The 21846-nt window shown below is 40.2% G+C and overlaps 1 protein-coding gene across 2 annotated transcripts; it reads left to right on the forward strand.

Annotated features, from left to right (window-relative positions):
- Nucleotides 1–43: 43 nt before the first annotated feature.
- Nucleotides 44–21567, forward strand: ACP1 (acid phosphatase 1). 2 transcript variants are annotated; one of them, XM_064447972.1, is made up of 6 exons: nt 44–183; nt 9906–9979; nt 10088–10201; nt 14749–14810; nt 19064–19169; nt 20060–21567. In XM_064447972.1, exons 1-6 carry the CDS (start codon nt 141–143, stop codon nt 20135–20137), a joined length of 477 nt encoding a protein of 158 aa, XP_064304042.1. In that variant the 5' UTR covers nt 44–140; the 3' UTR covers nt 20138–21567. The 2 variants fall into 2 exon arrangements, with proteins under 2 accessions (XP_064304042.1, XP_064304043.1); XM_064447973.1 differs by lacking the exon at nt 10088–10201 and adding an exon at nt 10257–10370.
- Nucleotides 21568–21846: the final 279 nt, after the last annotated feature.

Raw genomic sequence — 21846 nt, forward strand, 5'->3', positions numbered from 1 at the left:
CGTTTCGCCCCTTTTTTTTCTACAATCAGGCAAAAAACATAGCCGGCTGTAACGGCGGGTGCCGGAAAGCGAGTCGCGGGCGGCGCGACAGGCGGGAAGGTCCCCTCCCCGGGTGGCTGACCGGCCGGCCCCGAGCGAAGATGGCGGCGGGGGAGGTGAAGTCGGTGCTCTTCGTGTGCCTGGGTGAGCGGTGTGAGGCGGATCGGGTCCGCTCCTCTCCTCTTCTTCCTCCTGATCTTCCCGCTGCTCTTTGGGCAGGGGCGGCGAAGGGAGCGCGGCGAAGCGGGAGGCGCTGCCGGGGAGCGGCCCCGGCCCCGGCCCCGGCCCCGGCCCCGGCCCCGGCTCCGGCTCCGGCCCCGGCCCCGGCTCCGGCCCCGGCCCCGGCCCCGGCCCCGGCCCCGCGGGTGTCCGCCTTCGCGGGGGGGGCTGGGGTTGTGGTTGAGGAGGGAGGCCGAAAGCGGAGTCCCGTCTCCTTCGTGTTTGTTTCTGTGGTAGGCCGGCGTGATCAGTAGGAAATAACGCGTGGAATCCAGTATTGGTAAAGGTTAGGCGTGAGGAAGAGCGACTCCTAAATACTCATAAACCAACCTGAGCTCAGGATTCACTGCTGCTCCTCAAGGGCAGCACTGATCGGTGGTTGTGAGTAGCTCTCGGCTCTGCTTTGTGCTGAGCTTCTGGGACAGCAAGGAGGGAGCAGAGAGCCCCCCAGCAAGTGTCCCATGGCCGCAGCGGTACCTACTGGGTGCCCTTTGCGGTTCTGAGCTCCTGACATGAAAAAGGGAGAGAAAACGGTGACAGGAATGACTGGAGCTAATAGAACAGTTTCTGTAAGAAGAGGGGAAATATGTTAGGAGTTTTAGGAACAAGTAAGAAAAAGAACTTGGTGGAGGCTGGAGATTATGTTGATCGATTAAATTATGGCCATCAGGAAAACGAGTGAAAAGAATAAGACTTTTTTGAAAGGCTACCTAAATGAACTAGGAAACTTAAAAAAAAAAAAACCAACACAAACCAACAAACGATATTCTGTTTAAGCTGTGAATTTCATGTCATGAGAAGTCATGGAAACAGAAGTGTCAATGAGATCAGAAAGGGTTTTGATGCTTTCGTGAAGCTTAAGACAATTGATTGCTGATAAACAAGATGATCCTCCGCGTCTTCACAACCAACTAACTGACTGCATGGATTACAGAACCATGGCCCATTTTGTACATGCTTTCTCTAAATGTCTCAGATCTAGGAGGGCTTTTAACATTATCTGCTTCCTGGCCCTGATAAGTTTATGTATGTGCTGAGAGTTGATCCCTGTGAATGCCTGGCATTTTGCCAGTTTTACTACAAAACCATTAGTTAATATCTTGGGTATTTTTTTGTCCTGTCTGCTTTTCTATTGTAATAGGAGAAATGTAGATTAATCGAATAGCAAAACAAGAGTTTAGTGTTGTGGAATATGTTCTGATGTTTACCTTAGAGTAAATCAGCCCCTAATAATAATTTAGAGAAAACATTCTTTAGTAAGGGATTATCAGTTGCTGTACGTTTGGAAGCCAGTGGCCTAGACAAACATTTGTGTATAGAAACATCTAATTAACATGCATCCTTCTTTCCAAACACTATGTTCTAAAGCCAGTAGTAATCTTCACAAAACTATTCATGTGTATTTATGGGTCTGTAAGCCCATGATGGTGATTTGCACTGTAACAAGTTCCTAATTCAGCTGAGTGTCTAAGGAACTGTTATTAGTGGAAGATAATGTAATAATTTAGGTATGGAGTGAAATTATTAATATTAAGCTTGAGGATAGGATGAACAAGGCAGGACCAATGTTAATGGGATGGATTTTTTGTTTAAAACAAATGTTGTAAATAGAGTTTTAATTTACTCTTCTTTGTTACTGGGTTATAAAAAGAACCATAACGGTATGTGGCATGTGACATAAAATGACATGACAAGCACTTCTTTTCTCCAGTCAAATATACGCTCTTTTCAGTTAAGTTCTGAAGGCAACTAGTTTCTTCCTCCTGCTTTAAATTTGCTTAATTTTTGTTGTTAGTCTTGAAGAGTGGTACTTATGCCTTAACAGATTTTTTCCTCTTGAATTTTATTAGAAATAATACCTATGGTTATTGCTGAAAAAAGTACTGAACAGATTTCTAGAACTGCATTTATTTGTAGTATTCTGTGCTCGTTAATGAAGCATGTTAATTCAGAAGTTTGAAACGCTTAGTGAGAGCTGATCCCTGAAAGTACAAGCCTTCATGAAAAATTACATTTTCTTTCTACATTATTTTGAAAGAAACCTATTACTGAAATGCTTACTGACTGGGTTTTTTTTGTTTGTAATGAGATAAGCAGATATTCATTACACAACAAAATACAATCTAGTTAATGTGCATAACTACATTAATGATGAATTCCTCATCACTGAGAAATAAATGAAGCACCCAGCAACATACGTAATTACAGTATATAAAAAGGCACCAGAAAGATTTCTTTTTTCATTTAAGGCAAAGAAATAATTAAAACTGGGGGTGAACTGTAATGCAGTTTGCTCTTTTTACACTGATGTACCTCATCCAATTAATGGCTGAGCTCCAGAAGCGACCTTAATATGATGCTGTGCTACATAAGTCAGCCTCTTTCTCTCTGATGACTTGTCCACTCTAACATAACAAGCTGTATGGGCATTTCAAACCAGGCACTGGCTTACTGATCTCCTCCATGTAGGGGGGAACGGCTGTAAGTCAAGTGAACAGTAAGCAAAGTGGGTTTGGCTCGGATGTCAGAAAACTGGTGCTTGTTGTGAACTACCAAGTATGAGTATTGCCATCAGAGATCTAGAATGCATAAAATAATTTCTAAAATGGCAGTTAATTTATTGGGCATGAGGAAATGGGGTTACAGTACAGAGAGATTTGAATGTGCTAGTTCAGTTGTCACAATCTATTATATGAATTTATATATAGCCAAATACAAGGTTTCGTGGGACAAAATGCCATTTATAGCTGCAGAAAAGCAAAAGGTTGGATAAGACATTGAAGAAGTCATAGAAAACAGCTGCTGTAATGAGGGTTCTTAGCAAGGTGACCAAAACAAATAATGCCATTTTTTGGATAAAGAAGAAAATGTTAGATGTAAGGAAAATGCCTTTCTTCTATGCAGCATTGCCAAGATAGCTGTAAGAATACAATACCTTTGTTAATCTGCATTTCAGAATGATGCAGAAGTACTAGAGCGTTGAAAGTGTAGTTGTAAAAGTGATCTCGAAATCAGAAAATAAGATTGAGATGTAGGCTTAAAAATGTTAAGAGTCTGATCGTTGTGAGTAGGTGCTTATGTGTTGAAAACTTTTAGTTTTACTGGAGAACCTTTAAGTTGCTGAGAAAGGCATAATGTTCCAGCAGTTGATAACTCAATATAATTAATGTTGCTGCAGGCAAAGATTTTTAAAATGTGAACATGCCGCTAATTAGCTGATGGTTTGACTACCATGAATCCTGGCAAGTCATATTGCTGTTGACATTGGTTATATCAACTAAACCTTGACTGGCTAGGGACTTTGAAACCTAGTGCTCCTGTGGACATCCCCATTTAGGTATCTTGAGCCAAAATTGAGTTCTGCTTAGATAAATACACACACACACATATGCTAATATTTGACTTCTGAGAGAAATCCCACTGTGTGTTGGTAGTGGGGGGATGTATGGAAGTTAGGTGGTGCCATTTAGGTAGCTATATACTTAGGTGTTTCAGCTAAAGAGTGTAAGTATTCAATGAAGTTGACTGTGAATGGAAAGGCCAGGGAATCTGGACTAAAATCAGAACCATGACTGGTTCCTTACAGACCCAATTGAATGCTGAGTGTGACAAGATAACTTAACTGGAAAGGAATCATGATGAAGGTCAGACAGGAATTTGAGTACGCAACAGAATAGAGTGAGTAATAAGTTTTAAACAGTTGCTTATGAAGGGGACCTGATAGATGATGCGAATGACACTGGGAAGCAGTATTACAGTCACTCAGATGAACTGCCCATGCATGGAAAGACAAGTAGAGTTAAAAGCAGGTTTTTAAACATGAGAGGATTTGAACTTCTGTTACAAACAACAGACAGAAAAACAAAGGAGGAAGAGAAAAATCATGTTTGCTTTTGGGTAAGGTCTCGAGTTAGAGAGCTGAATAAGGAAGAAGGAGGAATGAAAAATGTTTGATAGAATAAACAATTAGATCAACAGTATCTAGAGATGAGCTATGGACATGAGCATGAAACGGATTCAAGTTGTCTTTCCTGTCAGTAGAAGCAACACTTCCATTTCTGTATGGGAATGGGTCAGAGATTAATGCAGAGGCTGGAGGAAGAACTCAAAAAATTAAGCATTGGCTTGGAGAACCATCAGTGGAGTCCTTGTCCCTAGAAAATGAGTGAGAAAGCATGATTCCATAAAAGTGATCAACAAATGGTTCCAATACTGATCCTGTGATTGAATTTCAAATCTCTTATCCCTGAATCATCATATTTGGAGGTGTTTGGAGGATTTATTTCACTGGGCAGACTCTGTCTGGGTACCTTGGGTGCTAGTTTTCTATGACCGAAAATGTCACTACAGCTTAAAGAGCTTGAAATTTAAAAAATGAAGAGAGAAGATGGAGATTCAGAGGACTTTAATACTGTCACTTACTACATAAAAAGAACATGATCAGATCAGTCCGAAATACAACAAAGGATAAAGGAACACCAGAAGAGGATAGGTAGCAAAGGTAAGGTATAGATAACATTTAAAGAGAATACTGTTCAAGTCCAAAGAGGAAAGTGAAGATTCCCTGTGAATCTTTTTGTGAGATTTCCCCATTCATTCCCCAAATACAAGGAGAAAAGAGCTTCTATTAAGTCAGTTCTGGGATTCTGTCCTTAGTTTTGAAGAACAGATTTGAATGGTGATGGCAGTTCTTTAATAGCCTTCTATGATGGTGTGACTGGCTGGGTCAACAAAGGCGGAGCAGTGTATGTTGTTTACCTTGACTTCAGCAAGGGTTTTGACACTGTCTCCCATAGCATCCTCGCAGGCAAGCTAAGGAAGTGTGGGTTAGGTGAGAGGACAGTGAGGTGGACAGAGAACTGGCTGAAAAACAGAACTCAGAGGGTTGTGATCAACAGCACAGAGTCTGCTTGGAGGCCCATAACTAGTGGTGTTCCCTAGGGGTCTGTGCTGGGTCCTGGCCTGTTCAACATATTCATCAATGACCTGGACGAAGGGGCAGGGTGTGCCCCCAGCCAGTTTGCTGATAATATCAAGCTGGGAGGACTGGCTGATATGCCAGAAGGCTGTGCTGCCATCCAACGAGATCCTGGACAGGCTGGAGAGCTGGGCCGAGGGGAACCTCATGAAATTCAACAAAAGCAAGTGCAAGGTCCTGCACCTGGGGAGGAACAACCCCAGGCACTGGTACAGTTGGGGGCTGACCTGCTGGAAGGCAGCTCTGTTGAGAAGGACCTGGGAGTGCTGGTGGACAACAAGCTGACCATGAGTCAGCAATGTGCCCTTGTGGCCAAGAAGGCCAGCAGTATCCTGGGGTGCATTAAAAGGAGTGTGGCCAACAGGTTGAGGGAGGTTATTGTCCCCCTCTACTCTGCCCTAGTGAGACCACATCTGGAGTACTGCGTCTAGTTTTGGGCCCCCCCAGTTTAAGAAGGACAGGGAACTGCTTGAGCAAGTCCAGCGGTGAGCTACGAAGATGTTCATGGGACTGGAGCATCTCTCTTATGAGGAACAGCTGAGAGACTTGGGTTCATTCAGCCTGGAGAAGAGAAGACTGAGGGGGGATCTTATCAATGCTTACAAATATCTAAAGGGTGGGTGTCGAGAATGGGACTGGTCTCTTTTCAGTGATGCCCAATGACAGGCCAAGGGGCAATGGGTACATATGCGAACACAGGAAGTTCCACCTGAATATGAGGAAAAACTTCTTTCCTGTGTGGGTGACAGAGCAGTGGAACAGGCTGCCCAGAGAAGTTGTGGAGTCTCCTTCCCTGGAGACATTCAAAACTCGCTTGGACGTATCCCTGTGTCCCCTGCTCTGGGTGTCCCTGCACAAGCAGAGGGGTTGGATGAGATGATCTCCAGAGGTCCCTTCCAAACCCTACCGTTCTCTGATTCTCTGTGATTTTGTAATATGTTAATATCTCCAGTAATATCTGGAATGTGTCATCATGGAAGACATTAATTTTTAAGTCACAGACTAGGTTACTTATTTAAAAAAAAAAAAACAACCAAAAACTGCAGTTTCTATTTATTGCTGGAAGTGGTAGTTAATATATTTAATCAGTCAGTGAACATGGTGCCATTCATTATGATATTTGATATGGTATCATCCAACATGATATTTATGGCATTTATTTTAAGTAGTGGGCAGGTTATAGAAGAGTGAATGTTTGGGACGAGTCATTCATTCCAGATAAAGCGGAAGGTTAAACAAATAGAAAAAGCTGTGAAGGATTTATTTCAGAAGTGCCATTTTGAAATTCTGTAAGCTATTTAGTGAATTAGTAGGACCAGTAATATTTGAGTGTAGTAATGAAACTTACTGTTCGTGAAGAGTTGCATGGGATCATTCATATAGAGGAAAAATGTTGTGCAGGAGGAAGTGGATGGCGTTAACAGCTGGTGTAATGGAAACAGAATTTAATAGTTCAGAAAGAAGACGTAAAGGTCACTTGTTTGAAACAACAGTGAAAGAGAGAATGAACAAACTAGAAGTAGGGGATTATGATGGCAAATTTGATACTCGAGGAGGAGTCAAATGCGGCTGTAGAAGTTATCTTAGATTATTTTCAAAAGAGCTAAGTAAATATTTCAGACTTATTTTTCTTTTATAAAACAAATTGCTAAAAATTCTTCCTGCAGTGTAGTCTGTGGTTTTGTTTGTCAGTATTCAGGAAAAATAAATTCAGATTAGAAGAAGGGCAGAGTTGGCTTAACTGGAATGATTGGGTAAGGGTCAGTTATTTTCATGAAGAGACTGAGAACTTGGCTCTCAGAGTTTAGCACAGCTATGCTTGACAAGGGTTCTGTATCTGTTGAAGGAAAGAAAGGTTTTTAAGATTGTGATTTTAACCAAGTTCAGATGAGCATAGACTTCTAGGAATAAATATTAAGTGGGAATTGGAAGTTTTCTGGCTACCACCGGAAATTAGTATCTGGAATAGCCTTTTAAGGCAGATGGTGCTTTTTAAAAGAGAGCTTGATGTGATTGTGAGAGAAGTCATGCTGTATATGCCTGCAATATCAAACGATTGGGCTTGTTTATTATGAAGATTCTTTTCTGTCTTACGCTGTGTTACCATGTTCCCTATATTGTTTAATGCTTAACTCACTCAATTAAAGAAGTGAGATTTATTTTTTATTACTATATTCTTTAACATTTTTATAATTAATAAGTACTAACCTGTTTTCTCACTTACTTTAGAAATAAACCAACTTTTTCCTGCTTTATTTTTCTTCCAAGACTGATTCAGTTTCTCTGCTTGGAATAAACTAGTTCAAACAAAGGAGATAGTATGCTTTCTCCTGGAAGAAGATCTACTGCCATCAAAATTCACTTAATGTTTCAACAAGATCAATTTCTCAGTGGTTAGCCAGTTCCTTTTGCCCATTTAGTGATTTGATGTTCTCTAAATCTTTGACAACAAATTTGTATTACTTCAGTGGTTCAATTCCCACTTTGTTTTTTTTTAATAGTTGGCATGATTGACAGCAAGCTATTAAATGCCCAGATCATAGCAGCTTCTTTCTCTTTAGCAGTGAAGTATCTATCTTGATATTTTGTTTGAAAATATAGGCATGAAACTGGGGCTAAGTGCCTGATCTCAAAATTTCTTTCTGCTGCTGGAAATTTAGCTTTGCTTCTGGGCATTTCATTTTTTTTGCTGCTTGAGATTTGGAAAGCATTTAACCAGTAGTAGAAGATTGATTTATTTAAAGGTATAGAAATAAGTGTTGCCATTTGTGGTACTTTATACTTACCTGCTCAAAAGTCAGAGATGAGCAAAGTCATACATTCTCTTTGATGGGAAGTGAAGAACTGTTTGCATGATTTATTGTGCCTCTGGGTGACATATTGAATATTATGAATATCCATCTAGTTGCTCATAATTTCTGAAGGATGAAAAGGTAGAAAGAGTTCAAGTAATAGTCAGACAGACTTTTTATTGTTATTGAGACATTTCATTCATTTTCAAAGAACATGTATTTTTGCATGCATGTTTGAGAGGTCTACCTTAGATGGTTAACTTAATTACAGCTTCATGAGTGGAGCAAAAATACAGTAGATCCATTATAGTTTTCAGCTGGGCACTTCTTTCGTTGTTGAAATAAGTTCTTATTGAAAATAAAGTCATATCAAGTGGCTAGTGCAATTGGAGGCTACTGAAAGGGAAGATTGATTACATATTTATATAATGAAGTACCTTAACTTTTGGTTGGCTGATTGATAGCACTTCAGCTTTGCCATCAGTAACATTTTGTTCCTAATTCTCCATGTTTTGGACCAAAAAAAAACTTGGAAAATTTCTTTTCCTGAGATGTTATAATTTATTTCTTTTTGGGGGTTTTGGAATCAGCGTCTGGAAGCTGCTCTTGTTGAGGGTTCAGTTTGACCTGCAGTGACTTCACTTCAGTGGTCGGGAGCATTTTACTACAGGTTGTTCAGCCGTTTCACTACATTGGTTCTACAGCAGTGGTGGCTGTGTTTAGGAGTTGTCCAAAAGTTTTTGTTAACATGTAGGTAGAAGTGTAAATAATTCAGGCAAATATTCTTGATTCTCCAGTAAAGAATTAGTTGAAGTTTGCCAGTGTGTAGGAAGATTTCAAGATAAAGATGATTTGCTGCCACTTAAATTCCGTAATTTTGCCTGGTCTTTTGTGATCACGGATTCTTTGTGGAGGAGAAGAAAAGAGCAATATGCTTACACAAGGCTCCTGTAAGTTGTATCTTGTCTTATAATAATATGCATTTCATGAGACTGATGGATAGCACAGAATTGTAGAATGGTTTGGGTTGGAAAGGACCTTCAAAGATCATCTAGTTCAACCCCCCTGCAGTGAGCAGGGACATCTTCAAGTAGAGCAGGTTGCTCAGAGCCCCATCTAACCTCACCTTGAATGTTTCCAGGGATGGGGCATCCCTAACTTCTCTGGGCAACCTCTTCCAGTGTCTCACCACTCTCATCGTAGAAGAGTTTCTTCCTTATGTCCAATATAAATCTGCCTTCTTTCAGTTTAAAACCATTGCCCCTTGTCCTGTCACTACAGCCCCTTTTATATATTGAAAGGCCACAATGAGATCTCCTGGTCCTTCTCTTTTCCAGGCTGCACAACCCCAGTTCTCACTCAGAGGTGTTCCATCCCTGTGATCATTTTAGTGGCCCTCCTCTGGACCTGCTCCAACAGGTCCACATCTTTCCTGTGCTGAGGGCTCCAGAGCTGGACACAGCACTCCAGGAGGGGTCTCACCAGAGTGGAGGGGCAGAATCACCTCCCTCGACCTGCTGGCCATGCTTCTTTTGAATCAGCTCAGCATACAATTGGCTTTCTGGGTTGCAAATGTACGTTGCTGGCTCATATCCCAATTTTTCACCCACCAGTATCCCCTAGTCCTCCTCTGCACAGCTGCTCTCAATCCCGTCATCCCCCAGACTGTATTGATACTGGAGATTGCTCCAGTCCAGGTGCTGGACTCTGGGTTTCCATGCTTGCAGAATCTCTTGGGTTACAGTAGCATAAGCAAACCACATTCTACCCAAGTAAATAAAAATCTTTAATCTGATCTGTATTGACAAATCCACACAGTTACTGTTTTGGTTTTTTTTAATTGTCTGATATTTCACTTTAATCTCCTGTTTCTATAGGAAACATTTGTCGCTCTCCAATAGCTGAAGCAGTTTTTAGAAAACTTGTAACGGATGAAAAAGTTGAAAATAAGGTAAGCTATTTATTTCTGTTCCTGCCCAAGAAATAACTGTCTCATAGCTAGTTAGTAGAAATATCAGTGAAAAAGGAAACATAAAAATATAAATTTGTTTTTCTGTAGTGGAGGATAGACAGTGCAGCGACATCTGCTTATGAAATAGGAAGCCCTCCTGACTATCGAGGACAGACTTGCATGAAGAAGCATGGCATTACCATGAATCATATTGCCAGGCAGGTACTGTACTTTAGTTTTCTTTAAATATGTGTATGTATTTGTTTTGTTGTTACAGTGGATGACAGACAGTGCTGCTGTTTCAGACTGGAACGTGGGGCGCTCCCCAGATGCAAGGGCTTTAAGCTGTCTAAGAAATCATGGCATTGAGACAGCACATAGAGCACGGCAGGTAGAAGAGAGTGTATTTTTTTTCTTATTCATACCCATGCTTTGTTTAGTCCGAACCATTGTGATCACAGAAGTCATTTGACCAATGCATGGTTAAGCATCAAGTAATGATTGTGCTGTTTTTCAAAGGACTCCAAAGTGGCCTAACTCTTCTAGTTGAGATTAGTGAGTTTCTTGTTATTAACCTTCATTGGAAGTATAACTAGGAAGCATTGGAGCAGTTTCTGCATTTCAGAAAAATCCTGCCTTGAAATGTTTAGTATTTTGGGAATTTTCTGAAACTTTTAAAAATACTTTTTAAAAATTGTCTTACTCTAGTAATCTGTGATGCTTTTTTCAGCAAGGAATTGTATTTTTATTTAGCAAGTCCAAAAAGAAGCAGAATACCTGTTCACCCATCACATAAAGCTTCGGCTCTTACATAAAGATATTTTAAAAAAATTTAGAATGCTAAACCCCAAGTTTAGTAGCACGGTTGGTGGTAACTTCAGAGGAAAACGTACCTTTGAAGCATTCTTAAGTTAAAGACAGGTTTGTCACTTAGGGAAATTCTCTAAGTTTTACAAAACTCATCTCAGTTTTCATTAACAAAAGAATGTGTATTTCCATGCTGCATTCCAGAGAGATTGGAAATGTGTCTGCATCTATTTAAATTATTCAGACACTCAAATAAATGCACATAACTTACTTCAGTTAATTATTCTCTGGATATAAGATATTCCTTTAGGGCTTGACCTTTCCTTAGCTCAAGTTCATGCCACTAGTTCTTGTATTAACAAAAAGATCAAGTACTCTTGTTGTTATCTTCCATTTCTGTTCCCTTCAGAATTTTACTAGACCATACTTACCTTCTTCATTTTCAAAGACTATATGTTTAGCTTTTTTAACTTTTTAAGATAAATTCCCTCGATTAGCCAATTGCCCTCTACTGACCTTTCCTGATGCTAATCTGTGTTATATAATAAGACAAACAGGACTGAGCACAACATTGTTTCAGAGTTTCAATGTTTTACTATTAGAATAATTGCTAGAAAAAAATCTGTTGTGATCTTTTCCTGTTACACATTGTGATTCACTATTTATCAGTGCTTACAAACAGCATTATTTATCACTATACAGGCTAAATGGTGCTCGAACCAATCAGTCAGTGTTTCAGTCACAGTAGCGTAACATGTTTGTATGCTTAGAAGATCAGCCTTGGAAACTTGAGAACTGTTCTTGGGTATTACTGAGTGGTTTATGAGCAGTTAAACTAAAGCAAAGCGTCCAAAACCAGTTGATCCTCTGCTTTGAAACAAATCTGTATATCCTCCTTTGGCAGAGGGGGAATGAAAATGCTTTAATGAAGACAGTTGCTTATATGTTCTGGCAAATGTTACATATACAGGGAGAGGAAATTAACAAGAATGAGGCAATAAGATGAAAGACTAACAGGATGAAGACTTGTTTAAAACATCCCAGTACAAGCAGTTTCTTTTATAAAGAAAATTTTCAAGTCCCTGAACTGCAGGTTCATTTTGCACTGATGTTAACTATGTAACTCCAGTACTATTTTTCAAACTTCTGTCAAATGGTCTCTGCTGATTCTCTAAACCGTGTGGACCTGATGTAGTCTCGCAGTACTTCTGGAAAGAGAGGGACTCAACAGTGTAGAATAGGGCTGTTCAGAGTGGTCAAGTTAGTAGAAGTGGAAGTGTATTTGTTTCACTATTAGAGACAAACTCAAGGGTAGAATTTTGTGTATTACTTGTTCCAGAGAAGATTAAGAAAGATTTAATACAGAAGCTGCAGAAATAGGAGGGATTTGTCTTCTGTTGCCTTCGAAATACTGTCATAAGATGACTACCTCATGCAATTATCCTCTTCACTCCTGTGGAAAACTGTTACCTACCCAGTGAAAGGCACTTTCTTTCATGTAGTTTTGTGCATAATTATGATAATCATGGATTCTATCTTTTTTTTTTAATTCCAACTGACATAAATGCTACAAGAATGATTTATGTAAGAGAGCATGTTAAATTGGTTACATCCTACCATCGTATATTGTGATCATTTCAGTGAATTTTAAGTGAAAAGTGAAATATAAAAATAAATGTATATATTTATATGTAAAACAAAGTTTGTTAACATTTTAGTTGATGGTAGGTCGCTGTATGTTTATGCATCCATTGAAATTCTGTAAGCTCTTACCTCTCTCTTTTGTGCATGGAGACTATTAATCAATTTCACTTTTATTCATGCTGAGGCCGAAATTGATTTCTGTATGACTCATACCGTGCATTTGCCTTAAATATCAAATTGAGATTAGAGGAAGGTTGTATTAAACACTGCTTCACAACTGGATAAATTTGAGGACTACTGCATCTCTTCATATTTTAGGCAGAGAAAAGAGATTTCCCTTCTGTAAACAAAGAGAAATGTTTAACAAACAAACTGGAATGATGAGGTGTTTATCCATTGATGGTCTTTACATTAAAAAAATGCAGATAACCGTTATTAAAGTTATTGTTGTCTGTGTAGTTCCATCCAATGTTGACTACTCGAGCTCTTCACTACTCAAAAAGTACATAAATTTTTATGTCCTCAACTTCTTCCCCCAAAATACTAGTTTTCATAGTTTTGAGGAATATCTTCAGTTCACTGGAGTTTGCGCAGTTAAGGTTTATGTATCTGATATTACTGTACGGCTTAAGAGCACACATCAACCAGTAATCTTGCTTTTAGGGCTGCATTTGTTATCTGCGTTAGTGCTGGTTCATAGATAATAACTGTCAAGTTGTCAAGTATATGAGAGTGTGGGAAGTGTGGCGGGTGTGGTTTTCCTTTTCACTGTTTTTTTTATTTTATTCCTACATATGTCTGTACTACAAAGAAAACTATGTCTATGTATTTTCACAGGGGCCAGTTTTTAGCTGTGTAGAGCAACCAGAAGCAGCTTGTAGGGGTACTGCTTAGAGTTGCCAGGAAAACAGAGCTATTTCCACTGCAAAAATATTTTCGTAGGCCAAAGGCATTGCATGAATACAGCAAATATTTTTACAGTGGAAATAAACAAGCCTGCATTAGTTTTCACCATTAACCCTTTCTTTTTTAATGTTTGCCCCTCCCCGCACCTCACCCCTCCAATTCTCCTTGCGTGGAATGTTTCATTTATGGCTTTAGTCTGTTAGTAATTTCTTATAGGTCTTTTCTTACTCTCTCTTATGGGAGCTAAATCAGTATCTATTTGCTGTTTACACAAAAAATTAATTTTTTGCCATCTAAAAGATTTTTTGAATATGTAAATAATTTTTACAAGTTAAAACTCTGACTTCTAGGACAAAGTGTTTTGCCATTTTGTCTGTTTACTTGATTACTTCTCTAGCCCATCTTTCCCAGAGACGCCTGCCAGAAAAACCTGTACTGAACAAGCTTTCCAAGTTTCTTGGTTATGGTACTACATATAGGACTATGCGTGAAATGCAGTCTTATGTGAAGTCACTATAGATTTTATTCCATGTATTCATTCTTATTATGGGCATTTGGTTCAGATATCTTATACTAGGATACTGTGCATTGTGAGGTCTGGGTAGATTTTACCCTAAGCTAAAGCTTAAATGTAAACTAACATATAATTACACTGGTAAAAATCTACAGCCATCCTTATTCCAATACAGATAATATTGGTACTTAAGTTAGTGGTTTATCTGCAGTGTTTGCCTACTGAACTCAGATCTCTAAATTTAGTTAATATTCATGTTTAGGAGTTAGTATGCTATGGGAAAGAAAAAGAACAGATGGCATGATGGTAGGAAGATGTACAATAGAGCCCAGACTTTCTCACATCGTATCATAAATTTTGTGAACTTATATGGCCTAAAATACTCTGAATTTGTTTTTAAGAGATTGTAACTCATTCCATCATACTTCAGCTTTGAATTTCACTTGGTACCTCTTTCTGTGTAGTGACAAAATTCTAGATTGGAAGTATTGCAGCTGATTCCAGGTTACCTGCATTTCTGTTTTCCTATCAGGAAAGTAATTTGCTCTTATCGCGTGGTGTCTAAGGCTGGAAACCTGCTTTAGTTTTAGTAATTGGAAAGCATTAGAAATGTCACTTGTAATGATGTTTCTAAGTTGATGCATGAGATGTTTAAAAAAAAAAGTATTGATAAAGTAGATAAGGTGGGTTTTTTGTGGAAAACTTGCAGAAATTGATAAATAATCATGGCAGAGTATACTGAAAATGTCTTAAGTTATTGTAAAGGTTGATGAAGTTCTGTTCTTCCCACCTCTGTCTCTTTTAATAAATCAGATCTACAAAATCTGAAAGTACTTTTTTCCCCCCTTTTTATCCATCAAACAAGTTTGTAGGCTAAAGTATGTATTTTTAATTCTAGGTTACTAAAGATGATTTCCAGACCTTTGATTATATACTGTGTATGGATGAGAGCAATCTAAGGTAACGTATGCTGAAATGGAACAAATTCATATGGATTACTTGTAGTTATGTATCATAAGTCACTTTGAAGACATATGTCATGTTTTACTGGTTAGCTTGTCTTGGGTATTTTTGGGTTTTGGGGTTTTCTTGTGTGTGTGAATGATATCCTAGTAGATGGATTCTTTACTTCTAATATATTTAATGAGTTAAATGGTTTATTTCTGTGATACATGCCACTCAAGGATTAAGGACATGGAAGTTTAGTATACTTTGTGCTACAGATGTGCAGCTGATGCCTGTATAGTTAAGAATGAAGACATACTGTCCTCTGATCAAAGTGCTCTATTTTTTCAATTGCATGGGATCTAAAAGACACTGTGGAAACTTGGAAGGGATTAAATATGGTGTGGGTTTTCTTCTTTCTTTTTTAATAGAAGTAGAGTGAGCTCTGAAATACGTAAGGTTGTTAGCTGGGGGAAGTCTTATTTGTTATTGTTAGCCATGTTCTCATTAAGTGCATCTTTGACACAGTTTATGCTTAGGAAAGATCTGGTGAAGTAGCTGCCAAGTGTGAAAATTTGGATGTCATTAGCAAAATTTCTACTTATTTACATACATATTGATGATTGGGGTTAGGGGGCTGAGCTTTAATAAAATACAGGTGTCAAAGTACTTGTAAGGACTGTTGTAAAGTTAGGTGGAAAAAACCAACCAACCAACCAAAAAAACCAAACAAACACCACCACTCCACCCCCGCTCAACCAGCAACACTGATCTAATCCTTCAAATTTGTCACTGATTTTTATAACTAAGCAGCTCAGCTGTTTAACTGTTTAAATTCTTTCAAAACTATCAGATGAAAGCTGGTATGTTATACCATGGATGGTCTATGCTGTAATATTAATTAATCAATTAAAATCATAGAATGGTTTGGGTTGGAAAGGACCTTTAAAGGTCATCTAGTCCAACCTTCCTGCAATGGTCGGGGACATTGTCCACTAGATCAGGTTGGTCAGAGCCCCATCCAGTCTGACCTTGAAAGTTTCCAGGGATGGGGCATCTACCTCTCTGGGCAACCTGTGCCAGTGTTTCACCACCCTCATTGTAAAAAATGTCTTCCTTACATATAGTCTGAATCTACCCCCTTTTAGTTCAAAACCATTACCCCTTGACCTGTCACAACAGGCCCTGCTAAAAAGTTTATCCCCATCTTTCTTGTAAGCCCCCTTTAAGTACTGAAAGGCCACAATAAGGTCTCCCCGCAGCCTTCTCTTCTCCAGGCTTAACAACCCCAACTCGCAGCCTTTCCTCACAGGGGAGGTGTTCCATCCCTGTGATCATTTTTGTGGCCCTCCTCTGGACCCACTTCAACACAGGAACTCCAACAGTTCATGTGCTGAAGGCTCCAGAGCTGGATGCAGGTGGGGTCTCACCAGAGTGGGGTAGAGGGGCAGAATCACCTCCCTCGACCTGCTGGCCACACTTCTTCTGATGCAGCCCAGGGTATGATTGGCCACCTGGGCTGCAAGTGCACATTGTTAGCTCATGTCCAGCTTTTCATCCACCAGTACCCCCAAATCCTTCTCCAAAGGACTCTTCTTGATCCCTTCATCCCCCAGCCTTATTGATACTGGGGGATGCCCCAGTCCAGGTGCAGGACTTTGCATTTGGCCTTGTTGAAACTCATGAGTTCACATGGACCCACTTCTTGAGCTTGTCCAGGTCCCTCTGGATGATATCCCATCCCTCAGGCATGTCAACCACAACACTCAGCTTGGTGTCACCTGCAAACTTGCTGAGGGCACATTCGATCCCACTGTCTATGTCACTGGATGAAGATATTAAATAGTACCAGTCCCACTACGGACCCCTGACAGACACCTCTCATCACCGATCTCCATCTGGACATCAAGCTGTTGACCACTACCCTGCAGATATAACCATCCAAACAATTCCTTATCCACCAAACAGTCCACTCATCAAATCCATATCTCCCTAGTTTAGAGAGAGGATGCTGTGGGGGACCATGTCAAAGGTCTTACAGAAGTCCAGAGAGGTGACATCCCTACATCTTCCCTTGTCCACTGATGTAGTCACTCCATCACAGAAGGCCACTAGGTTGGTCAGGCAGGACTTACCCTTGGTGGAGCCATGCTGGCTCTCTCAGATCACCTCCCTGTCCTCCATGTACCTTAGCACAGCTCCTAGGAGGATCTGTTCCATGATCTTCCCAGGCACAGAGGTGAGGCTGACAGGTCAGTAGTTCCCAGAGTCCTCCTTTCTACCCTTTTTAAATATGGGCACAATGTTTCCCTTCTTCCAGTCTCCAGGGACTTCATCTGACTGCCATGACTTTTCAGATATCATGGAGAGTGGCTTGGCAACTACATCAGTCAATTCCCTCAGGACTCTGGGATGCATCTCGTCAGATCACATAGACTTATGTGTGTTCAGGTTCCTCAGGTGGTCACAAACCTGATCTCCTCTTACAGTGGAAGGGACTCTGCTCCCCCTCTTGCAGTCCATCCACTCAAGAGAAGTTGGAAGAGGGGGTGCCAGTGAAGACTGAGGTAAAAAAATTCTTCCATACCTCAGCCTTCTCCTCGTCCATTGTTACCACTTTGCCAGTCTTGCTCATCGGCAGGGGTATGCTTTCTTTGACCTTCCTTTTCTGGCTGAGGTACCTGTAGAAGCCCTTCTTATTATTCTTTGCATCCCTTGCCAAGTTCAGCTCCAGCTGCATGTTGGCCTTCCTGACCCCATCCCTACGCAACCAGGCAGTGTCTCTGTACTCTTCCCAGGGTACCTGTCCCTGCTTCCACTGCCTGTGCACTTCCTTCTTGCCCTTTAGTTTGACCAGGCAGATCTTGACTCATCCATGCCAGTGTCTTGCCTTCCTTTCCTGATATCTTACATCTGGGGACTGAGAGCTCTTGAGCTCTATGGAAAGTGTTCCTAAAGATCTGCCAGCTCTGCTCCGTTGTCCCCGAGAGTAGTTTCCCTGGGGCATCCATTGACTAGTTCCTTGAACAGCTGGAAGTTTGCTTTCCTAAAATTCAGGGTCCTGACTTTACTCTTCATCTGACCCATGCTGTGAACTCTGCTAGTGCGTGATCGCTGCAGCCCAGGCTCTCTCCAATCTTGATGTCACCGATTAGCTCACTTGCGTTGGTGACCAGCAGGTCCAGTATCGCATCCCCTCTGGTAGGGCCGTCTATGACCTGGCTTAAGACATTATCCTCAATGCATTCCAGGACTCTCTTGGGTTGCCCACAGCTCGCCATGCTACTTTTCCAGCAGGTGTTGGGGTGGTTGAAGTCCCCCAGCAGGATGAGAGCCTGCGAGCGCGATGTCTCCTGTAGCTGGAGTACGAAGGCTTCATCAGTAGGCTCCCCTTGATCGGACAGCCTGTAGTAGGCACCAACCACAAGGCTTCCTTTGTTGCCTTGGTCTCTAATTCTTACCCATAAGCTTTCAACCTGTTTGTGGCTATTCTTCAGAGGCAGCTCTTCACACTCTATCCATTTGTTGATGTAGAAGGCCACCCCTCCACCCCTCCTTCCTTGTCTGTCCCTTCTGAACAGCCTGTAGCCACTGACAGCCTCACTCCAGTCATGAGATTTGTCCCACTAAGTTTCAGTAATGGCAACTAGGTCATAACTTTCTAGCAGCATGGTGGCTTCCAGCTCCTCCTGTTTGTTGCCCATGCTGTGTGCATTGGTGTCGAGGCACTTCAACTGGCCATGTCACCTTCTTAGAGGAACACCCCTTCAGTCCTTTGAGGTATTTCACTGGTGTTTCCCTGTTGGCTCCTATTACCTCAGGAGCCCATGGCTTATCTCCATAAGACTTCAGGTGTGCTGTAGTGTAGCAACATATCTCAGAGCAAGAGGCTGAGGGCCCTCAGTAGCACCCTGTCCCCCTAACCTTGGCCTGTCATCCCACCGCTTGTCACGTGCAAGCCTGATATCCTTTTTCCCTTAACTTACTGTTACAAAGCTCTGTTAAGCCTGAGGTCGAGTGCCTCACTGCTTGTTTATGCTGCGAATTAAGTTTATGTATATGTCCTCCATACTGAATTTAAAAAAAAAACCCCACAGGAGAAGAAAGAAATGAAAACAAGCATCAGCATAGAAAGTCCACAGAATTGACTGAGTCCAGACACATATAATTTTTCTGTGATCTCTAGAAACGGTCATGAGGATCTCATGCTGATGCCAAAAAAGTTCTGAAGAAAAATTAATGGGAAAATTTTATTTTCTCCTTTACAGAGATCTGAAAAGGAAAAGCAACCAAGTTAAAGACTGCAAGGCCAAAATTGAACTACTTGGAACTTATGATCCACAGAAACAACTTATCATTGAAGATCCATACTATGTATGTGTAAGAAATTATTTGGGTGGCTTGATTAAAAATTGTGTATGTATAGTATATAATCTTTCCAGATCCCACAGTTGACGTGATATATAATCTGATGTTATACAAAGTCAAGTGTAAATATTTTTTTAATGACTTGACAGAACAGTGGAAGTTATTGGGATAGGAAAGGAAAATGTCTTTATGCTCATAACATTTATTTAAATTCAAATAATGCAGTGCACCTATATTTTTATATTGGGTGAAGCCCTGGTTGGTGAGCGTCGTTGCAAAGAGGATGTAGTCAGGATATGGATAGAGATGGTCGAAGAAGTTGAATAATATCAGCCAAGAGCAACCAGTTAAATTAAGATTCTTCACTTTAGGAAAGAGAATTGGATGAAGACACAGTAGGATCCTCTAAAATGTTGATATCATGGGAAAAGGTGAATAAGGAATTGCTATTCTTTACCCAAGAAGTAAAGAACATCGATATCAAATGGCATTAGTGGGAAGTGGGTTCAAAACAAAAAGAGGTGGGCATTTTTTCTTTTTCCACGCAGTGCTTCATTAAACTCTGAAGCTCAACATGACAGGTTACTGTGAATGTAAAGAAGGAAAGAAAGGCTTATAAGGGCTCAAAAAGTGAATGGAAAAAATATGTGAAGGGAAGTTCATCCAGGACTCTTGAGTACGAAGTCACAGTGTTTGGCTGTGGAAATTCCTGAGCTGCAGGTAGTTCAAATTAGGGAGAAATATGCCAGAACTATCATCAAGTATTTGTAGCGTTCTTATTCTGCATTAATGTCAGTTATTTGCCGTTACTGATGGCAGGGAAACTACTTTGCAAAAATTTTTTGTTTGAGCCGGTATTGGTATTCTTACATTCTTTTTCCTCTGTTTTTTTCTAGGGGAATGAAAAGGACTTTGAAACTGTTTACGAGCAGTGTGTTAGATGCTGTAAAGCATTTTTGGAGAAGTCTCATTAATGCTTCATGATTTTATTTCTAAAAGAAAATAATTAGCTTCTGAAATATGTTTTACTTGATATATTTGAAGTGTAAAATTATGCCTCAGTATGTTCAAAACGTGTTCAATTTAATTTTATATTTTTGCTTTTCTGTCATCTAATTAAAAAATATAGAAAAGTTTTAATTGGATTAGATGATCAACCATTTTGTCACACGTCAATGTAATAATAAAGTATATGATTCAGAATAAATATATCTGTAAACTCTGGCAGTGCTTTCTCACAAGCACTGCAAGAGTAACGTCTTGCTTCTTTATGTGCTGTACTAACTAAACTGAGCTCTTCTCTTTGTGCCCTTAGTGAGCTAACTTAGGGCAACTTGCAGTGGGAGTCTGCAAGATAATAGTTCATGTATGGTAACTTGGGCATGTCATCCTAGCATCACTAGACAGCCTTTGCACTGACGCTGCTTTATACTGAGCTTGCTAGCTGGAAAGAACTGCCTGCCCCCAGACAGACATTGCTCTTAGCGCTATTGCAAAGCTTAAGCAAGCAAAACCTCTGTGTGTGTCGCCAAGATCCTATGAAAATGGGGTTTTATATCAGTTTAAATGCTCAGTTATTCAAAGAAAAAATTATTTTTGTTCTAGTAGATTTTTATACTAATTAAGATTAATTCAGTTTGAAATTAGTGATTGATGTTCTAGGACTAGCCATAGAAGGCTAGTCTTCCTTTGCTCGTGTGGTCAATTCCTAGCACACTGATACAAGTACACGTAACATAGCGTTTACTTTGAGGACAAGACAGGTCAGCTTAAAAGCCTAGATGCGAGATGTACGTTTTGTATCTCGTAGTGCATGGATTTGAGTATTTTACTACTATCATCAATGTGAAATTTGTCATAATCCCAGTTCCTATGTGGGTGGCAGACAATATTTTCAGATCTGCTTAGAAGGGATAGCCTGTCAAAAGTGTTCTCTGAGAGTGTAGTTCAATGTGAAGGTGGGCCATCTGTAGTAGAATGCCAAGTTAAAGGAAGGCCAGTAAGTAGAAAGTTCTGCTCTGGGATAAAATTGAATGCTTTGTAAAAATGCATGTCCGTTTGAACGTCACCTTTCATTTCTGCCTTAGAAGCGTAAATGTACCGAGATCGGTAATGCAACGATACCATGATAATTATCCTATTTTGAATAATACCAACATTGGTATGAACTAGCATTACCACATTTTCTGTAAAACTGGATCTGTAAAACTTCATTTATTTAGCCTTGGTTTTGCCTCTGCCTTCCAAACTAGTAGAGCAGCCTCTGTATTTATCATTCACTCCCTTCTGGGAGAGGGACTCATTTCGATAGAGGAGCCTGTTATTCCTGGGGAATGTGATCACTAAAGGAAATACAAAATACGTACTTCTCCCTTACTAAATAAAGCCATATTCTAGGATGGGATTTTTTACTTCTGCCACTTTTTTCTTCTTCTAAAGAGCTAGATGCTGAAGGCTCTTACGTGTGAGTTTCAAGAATCCCAGCTCCTAGCTATTTCTCGGGGGAGGGGTGTGTGTTTGTTTTTATGCTTTGTGGTTTCAGTTGAGGATAAAATGGAAGCTAAATGCCAGTATTTGTATAAAAGTACCTGAGGTTCATCTACAGATCACACATAAAAAACTTTCTTCCTGTTTGAGTCATTTTATTATGACAACTGGATTTAATATCTGATTTAAGGAAGAA

This window comes from Phalacrocorax carbo, chromosome 3 (assembly GCF_963921805.1).
Source record: "Phalacrocorax carbo chromosome 3, bPhaCar2.1, whole genome shotgun sequence".
Lineage (NCBI taxonomy): Eukaryota > Metazoa > Chordata > Aves > Suliformes > Phalacrocoracidae > Phalacrocorax > Phalacrocorax carbo.

Excerpts from the sequence above, each read along its gene's own strand:
- ACP1 (XM_064447972.1), top strand. The coding sequence starts at position 141 with ATGGCGGCGGGGGAGGTGAAGTCGGTGCTCTTCGTGTGCCTGG. Across the intron at positions 184-9,905 it reads GGTGCTCTTCGTGTGCCTGG|GAAACATTTGTCGCTCTCCA; the intron begins GTGAGCGGTGTG and ends CTGTTTCTATAG. Across the intron at positions 10,202-14,748 it reads TGAATCATATTGCCAGGCAG|GTTACTAAAGATGATTTCCA; the intron begins GTACTGTACTTT and ends TTTTAATTCTAG.